At 65.2% G+C, this 7,397-nt stretch overlaps 1 protein-coding gene across 1 annotated transcript; it reads left to right on the plus strand.

Annotated features, from left to right (window-relative positions):
* The first annotated feature begins 4,340 nt into the window (after positions 1 to 4,340).
* On the plus strand, positions 4,341 to 5,860 carry LOC125317565 (zinc finger protein 239-like). Its single transcript, XM_048287417.1, has 2 exons — positions 4,341 to 4,492; positions 4,679 to 5,860. The coding sequence occupies exons 1-2, from the start codon at positions 4,351 to 4,353 to the stop codon at positions 5,515 to 5,517; spliced, it is 981 nt and encodes a 326-aa protein (XP_048143374.1). The 5' UTR covers positions 4,341 to 4,350; the 3' UTR covers positions 5,518 to 5,860.
* The last annotated feature ends 1,537 nt before the right edge of the window (positions 5,861 to 7,397 follow it).

A 7,397-nucleotide genomic window follows, 5' to 3' on the forward strand; every position in this document is an offset into this window, starting at 1 on the left:
CCGGGAAGGTTCGTGCTGGGAGAGCTCCCTCGGGGCAGCCCCGGCTCCTGCCCTGCTTGAGTCCCTCTCGAGCCCGCTGTGCTTTCCAGCTGCTTCGCTCCAGCTGCCCCAAATGCCCGTGAATTGCACGGAACTGGAACAGATCCGAGTCCTCGTGGCTCGGGGTAAGGGCAGGGAGAGGTCACTCAGGGATCGCCATCGCGGCCACAAGAGCCCCGACGCGGGGAGATGAACTGGATTTGGGACGGAGCGGATCAGAACAGGAGAGTGAGGAATAAAATAAACCCTGGAAAAGAACCTTCCCGCGACCTCTTTCTCCTTCACGGAGTTCACTTTATCCCTGGCTCCTCCCTGCTGTGCCCAGCGGGGCAGGGAGAAGGGATGGGAGTCGCGGTCAGTTCGTGCCGCTGCTTCCCCCTCGGGGACAGGAATCCTTCCCTGCTCCGGCGCGGGGTCCCTCCCATGGGGTCAGTCCCTGCCCTGGACAGCGGGGGGTCCCTCCCATGGGCACAGTCCCTGCCCTGGCCAGCGGGGGGTCCCTCCCAAGGGGTCAGTCCCTGCCCTGGACAGCGGGGGGTCCCTCCCCACCCGTGCGGTCACTCCCCGGCCCGGCCCTGAGGCGCGGGGCAGTCGCGGGGCAGCCGCGCTCCCGCCCCGTCAGCGGCACCGCCGCTTCGTGCCGGGCAGGAGCGGCAGAAGGAGCCGGGCGGCGGCGGGGGCTGAATCCCGGCAGCAGCGAGGAGGAAGAAGAGGAAGAAGAGGAAGAAGAGGAAGAAGAGGAAGAAGAGGAAGGGGCCGGGGCCGCCTGCGGTGTCCGATCCCCGGCAGCAGCGGGGAGGCCTCGGGCAGCGGCGGCGGGCGGGGCCCTTTGGAGCCGCCCCGAGGGCTCGGTGCCGCCCCGGGCCCCTGAAGGAGCCGCTCCGCGGGACGGGCGAGCTGGGAACGAGAGAAAACCCCGAGAAAAGAAGAAAATCCAATCAAAGAGCCGCACCGAGGGGCGTCTCCGCCGGCCCGTGGCACTGAAGGAGCTGCACCGAGAGACCGGCGAGGAGCCCGGCGCTGAAAGAGCCGCAGCGGAGGGCGTGGGACGGGAGGTGCGAATGGAATAAAAGAAGGAGAAGAGAATAATAAATTCTAGAAGAACTGCACGGGGAGTGGCGGCTGCGCAGCGACCGAAAGAGCTGCAGCGAGGGAGCGTCGGGGCAGCAGCGCGGGGTCTCGGGCGCTCCGTGTCACCGAAAGAGCCGCAGCGAGGGACGGGCGGGGCGCGGCTCGGATCGAGCCCTCCAGCTGCGCGAAGAGCGGCGACCCCGCGGGACCGCGCCGGGGCCGGGCGGCGGCGGCAGCCGGAGCCGGGGAAGCGGCTTCGAGCGGCGGAGACGAGCGGGGTGTTCCCGTCAGCTCCGCTCAGCCCTCGGGCACCGGGGGGTTCCGGGGCTTGTTCCCGTCAGCTCCGCTCAGCCCTCGGGCACCGCGTTGGGACCCCGCGCACTTTTCCAGCCCGGCCGCCCCCACGGGCCGGGCCCCGCGGCTCCCGCTGCCGCCGCCTCGGCCCCGCCGAGCCCAGAAATCCCGGAAAATCGTTCCCATGCACTGAAGAACCTTTCCGTGTGCAGCCAGGGGCGCAGAGCGGGGATCCTTATGAAGTCCCCTCCCCTCAGTCCCTCCTGGCACGGCCGGGCATTAGCGCAGCTCCCGGGGCTGTGTCCCGGCACCGGCTGCTGCACAGGGCACGGGGCTGCCGCGCTTGGGCATTAAACGCGACCGATTTGGGGAGCAGGGACAGCCACAGAAACCCTCGGGGAGCCCTCGGGAGCCTGGAGCTGCGCGAGGGGCACAAAGGATACCCTGGACACAGCGATGGCCCCAGCAGCGGCTCTGCCCCCTAGCACGGGGCTGTGTCCCAGACCCCACGGTCCAGCCCGAGGTTTGGGGACGGCAGCGGAGCTGCTGGACGGAGGACAGATGGAGGAGCAGGAGCGGGAGGAAGAGGAGGGGATAAAGGGGGAGGAGCGGGAGGAAGAGGCGGGACAGAGGAGGAAGGAAGAGGAGCCTCCACGTGCATCCATCGCTCTCTGTGCCCGCAGCTCTTGGTTCTGGGAGCAGCGCTCCCCCCATCCCGCAGGTGACCAGGGAGGGGCAGCTCGCCCCAAATATCTTGGGCAGTGCCTGGAGTTGTTTTGGGAGAGGGGATTTTTGGAGCTTGGAGGACTCCAGCACCGAGCCCCAAATATCTTTGTTGGTTCCTGGGGAAGGGGGGTTTGGTGGGGCGGGGGGGAAGGCGGATGTTTGGATCTTGCAGGGCTCCAAAGGTGAGTCGCAAATGCCCCTTGGGGGATATTGGGGAGCCCCCGGCACGCGGGGTTTCGGGGGTCCCGGTGGCGGCTGCCGGGAGAAATGGGATGGGGCGGGATGGGGCCCGGGAAGGGTGGGATGTGGATTGGGGTGTGGGATGAAGTGTGGCGGAGGGGGATGGGCGGGATGGGATGGGGGGATGGGGGGATGGGGGGATGGGATGAGGCAGCCGAAGGTTGGGGATGATGAGGCCGGGGGGACCCCACTCCTCAGGGGCGTGCGGGGTATCCGGCAGCTCTGAGGGAGTTTTGGGGCACCCCTAATCCTGAGGGGGTGGTGCTGGCAGCGGGGGACACGTGGCTCCGGCAGCTCTGGCCCCAGCTGAGCCCCCCCCGCCCCCAGCGCCCCCCGGAGCGGAATTTGGGGAGGGGGAGGTGGGGGCGGCCAGGCCGGGCCCCCCGCGCTGTCCCGGCGGGGGCCGAGTGCGGGCGGGAGCCCCGCGGGGCCCGGCCCTGCCCGGGCACGGCTGATGCCGCCCGCCCGCGCTCCGCACTGCTCCGGACTGGTGCTCCCAGTGCCGTGCGGGGCGGGGCCGCTCTGGGGACCCCCCCGGGCACAGCGCGGCTGCTTTGGGGCTGTGGGCACCGCCCGGCGCTGGGCATGGGGCGTGTGGGGGCAGCTGGGGCCGCACTGGTGGCACTGGTGGTGCTGGGAGCCCCTCCGGCCGCGGGGTGAGCGGTGAGAAGGGGGCAGGTCTGGGACCCCAAATTGAGCGAAATGGGGAATGGAACTCCCAAAGTGAGCAGGAGGGGCCTGGAACCCCCAAAACCAAGGCCGGGGGAGGGGAGGTGGGGACTGGGGACGGGGAAGGTGCAGAAGGGGGGGAGAAGAGGGGGCTGGGACCCCCAAACAAAGCGGGATGGGACACCCAAATTGAGCTGGAATGGGGCTGTGGATTGGGGGAACGCTGAGAAAGAGAAGGGAAAGGTGGGGCTGGGACAGAAGAAGAGCGGTTCCATGGGGGTCCAGCCCTGTCCCCCAGCACCTGAGCCCTGGAGCGATTCCCTGGGGCCCTGGGGAAGGGGGGAAGGTCCCCAAGCCCCCTCTCCATCCCGGGGCTGATCGGGGGCTCCCCCCACACAGCAGCCGGTGCTGCAGCAGCCGTGGGGCAGAGGGGGTGGGAAAGGGGGGGCAGGGTGGGAGTGGAGGAGGAGCGGGAGGAAGAGGAGGGAGAGAGGAGGAGGAGGAGCTGGAGAACCACGAGGTTCCACCGCCCGCCCACTGTGTCCGCAGCACCCCCAGCCCCGGTAGCATCTTCCCCCCCATCCTGCAGGTGAGCAGGGAGGGGGAGCTCACCCCAAATCTATCGGGGGGTCACCAGGAGGGGTTTTTTTGGAGGGGTGTTTGGAGCTTGCAGATTCTGGAATCGGGCCCCAGATGTCCTTGCATGTCCCTGGGAGGGATTTTTTGGGCCAGAGGGGATATGTGGATCTTACAGGACTCCAAAGCTGAGCCATAATTGCCCCTTGGGTGTCTTGGGGGTCCATGTGAGGATTGCCCGGTCCTGGCGGGGTTGGACATTGGCTTTGGGGATCCCCAGGAGAGCTGGGGGCTGGAACACGGGACCCCTGGAGTGGGGAGAGCAGAGAGGGACAATACCAGAGCTGGGGGATCCCCAACAGCCTGGAGGGGTGGGGGAGCCTGGAGACGAGGTGGGGCTGGGACCCCCTGTCCCTGAAAGGGGGGGTGAGGAGAGGGGGGAGCCCCAAGTGCCTGGAGTGGAGGGAGGCTGAAGAGGGGGACCCTGGGACCTCTGGGAGCCAAAGCAGAATCAGGAAAAAAGGGGCCTGTGGGATCCCCAAAACCCCCCAGCATCCCTAAGCAGGACCCCAGAGAGGGGGGATCCCCAGGACCCACGGGACTCCCAGCAGCCCTGACAAAGGGGACCCCCAGAACCCCAAAGTGAGGAGACTGGAAAGGGGGAACTCCTGGAGGCTTTTTTTTTAATCACTGTCAATTTTTGTTGGTTTTTATGGACACTGGTGACTTCTAGAGATGGACTTGGGCAGGAGAAAGCCCCAACCCAACACACTCATCCCTTGTTTCTCCCCAAACCAGGATTTCCCATTCCCAACCCTTGGCCAGATGGAGGAGGAGGCTGTGAGGAAGAGGAAGATGCCCCAGGACACCCAGGCAGGTGAGGAGGAAGTCAGTGGCCCTTTCCCCCTTTCTCCTGCTCCATCTCCCAGCCCAGCATCGCCCCCGGCTGCAGGACAACCCCGCTGCCGACGCCGTCCTGCCGGGGACGGACTGGGGGGATCTCCTTGCCCTTCCCTGTGGCACGGAGGCAAATCCCATCCTCTCCTTGTCCTTCCTCCCCCAGACAAGGAGCTGAGCACGGAGCCCAGGGAGGACAAATCCCCGCGGCAGAACCTGGTGGGAGAGGCCGTTTTGAGCGGCTCCATGGTGCAGGAATGCAACGGGGAGGAAAAGCCCCGGAGATCCCGCACGAGGAGGAGCTGCAAACGCAGCTCAGGGTGCTCTGAGGAGGAAAGACCCACCCTGTGCTGGGAAGGTGGCCGGAGATGCAGCCAGAGGTCAGAGCCGGTGGTTCATGAGCAGCTTCACAATGGGGAGAAGCTGCACAAGTGTGGGGAATGTGGGAAGAGCTTCAAACGGAGCTCCCACCTGATTGACCACCAGAGGATCCACACTGGGGAGAGGCCCTACGAGTGTGGGGAATGTGGGAAGAGCTTCGGAGACCGCTCCAGCCTGATCCGCCACCGGCGCATCCACACAGGAGAGAGGCCCTACGAGTGTCCCGAGTGTGGGAAGAGGTTTCAGACCAGCTCAGATCTCCTCCGGCACGAGCGGATTCACTCAGAGGAGAGGCTCTTCCGCTGCCCCGACTGTGGGAAGGGCTTCAAGCAAAACTCCAGCCTCACCACCCACCGGCGCATCCACACCGGGGAGAGGCCCTACGATTGTCCTGAGTGTGGGAAGAGGTTTCAGACCAGCTCCCATCTCCTCCGGCACCAGCGGATTCACACGGAGGAGAGGCCCTTCCGCTGCCCCGACTGCAGGAAGGGCTTCAGGTACAACTCTGTCCTCGTCACCCACCAGCGCATCCACACAGGGGAGAGGCCCTACGAGTGTCCCGAGTGTGGGAAGAGCTTCTCACAGAGCTCTAACTTGACCAGACACCAACGGAGGCACTGCTAAGGAAAGCCCTGCGAGTGCCCCAACTGTGGCAAGAGCTTTGTTCTCTGCTCCAACTCCATCTCCCATCAGAGGACCCACGTTTGGCAGAGCCCTGGTGACCCACATTCCCTGTGATCCGTGTTGGGAAGACCCCAGGCTGGTGCTCTCCACGTTCTCCTGGATCCCTGTAGGCACCTGGGTGAACGCGGGGGCAGGAACATCCATCGGGACTCAGATCAACATTGGAAATTCATTGGGAAGAGCTGATTTTTTAACTTCACACCCTAAAATTTTCATCTGCTCTGTCCAATTGTTTCTTCTGGTGGTATCAAGCAACCCTGGATGATCTTGGAGATCTTCTGCGGTCTAAGTAATTTCTGTGTTCATCCCACTGAAACAACCAAAAGTGGAGTCAAAATAAAGAAATTATACAAAGGCATCTAAAACTGCACCATTTTACCGGAATTCGGGGGTGAATTTGGGGTTCAGAGGAATATTCGGGAGGATCTGAGTGTTGTGGAGCTACGAAGCCAGGCAGACTGGGGCCACAATCTCACAATTGTGCTGGCAGAACGTGTCCACCTGAGCCTGTCTGTTCTCCAGGAATTCCGGTTGCCTGTCCAGTCCCTGGCCTGGGTCCCCCCCTTTGGGGGTGTCCCCCCCAAAGTGCCCAAATCGCTGCTGAAGTGCCCGAGCTGCTCCTGGCTGCGGTTGTTCCTGTCCCCCAGCCTGTCCTGGTTGGTGCCATGGGGAGTGGGAGGGGGTCTAGGAGCTCCTTGGGGGACTGGGAGGGGCTTTTGTGGACCTTGGAGCCACTTATGGTGCTGGGACAGGGTTTGGGGGGCTTTTGGGGCAGTCTGTGAGGGAGTTTTGGGGTGTTGGCAGGGCTGTGTGGCTTGGAGAGAATTTGGGTGGGTGTTGGGGGAGATGGGGAGGGGATTTGGTGGCTCTTGGGGCCATTTCTATTGCAGGGAGTGGTTGGGGGAGTCCTGGCAGGGAGCTGTGGGGTGGTTTGAGGGATCTGGGAGTGGCTGTGGGGCTGGGAGGCGGTTTTAGGGCAGTTTTGACCTCTCCCCAAGACCCCAAAGCTGCCACCAGACCCCACTCCCAAAATCCTGCCGTGGGTCGGGGACTCCATGTTGGGGTTCATCCTCCTGGATCTGTGGGAGAAGGTGAGGGGGGGTCCCCAGGGGCTGTGTGTGTCCCCCCCACAGCCTGTGTGACCCCCCCATCCCGGTGTCACTCCCTTGTCCCTGCCCACAGTGCTCCTGAGCCAGCCCCTGCTGCCCCGGGAGGGAATTTGGGGAGGGGGCAGAGGGGGTGCGCAGCCCCCGCCGGGGGATAACCCCGGCCCAACGCCCTTCGTTCAGCACCGAGCTGGGCTTGGGGCCGCAGGAGGAAGAGGCCGATGGGAAGCAGATCCTGCAGGGGGAACAGGGCTTGGGCTCAGGGCAAGGTCCTGCCCTGCACACCTGGCTCAGGTGTGAGCCTGCCCCGGGAAGGGAGCGGGACATTCCCATCCCCACAGATCAGGGCTGGGAGCAGCGCTGGGACCACGGGCATGGAAATACTGGGAGCCACTGGGACCGCACTGGGGGGTGAATTATCCCCCCCCAGCACCTTTCCAGGCCGCCCTGCGACCTGAGAAATGCTCGCTGGGCCTCGGCCAAGAGCCCCCGGGCTCAGCTGCTCTGAGCTCAGGCGCTGCCGGCTCCCGCAGCCCGCCCAGGGCCGCCCTGCCCGTGCCGGGGCTGTGCTGGAATTCTCTGCTGCTGCTGGGCCACTCGGGGGGTCTGGCCCAGCAGGAAAGGTGACCCTGAGCCAGGAGCTTTCCTTGGCCGCAGCAAAGCCTCGGCACGGCAAGACCTTCCCAGGGCTGTGCCCTGGGCCAGGAGGGATTG

Source organism: Corvus hawaiiensis, chromosome 27 (assembly GCF_020740725.1).
Source record: "Corvus hawaiiensis isolate bCorHaw1 chromosome 27, bCorHaw1.pri.cur, whole genome shotgun sequence".
Classification (NCBI taxonomy): Eukaryota; Metazoa; Chordata; class Aves; order Passeriformes; family Corvidae; genus Corvus; species Corvus hawaiiensis.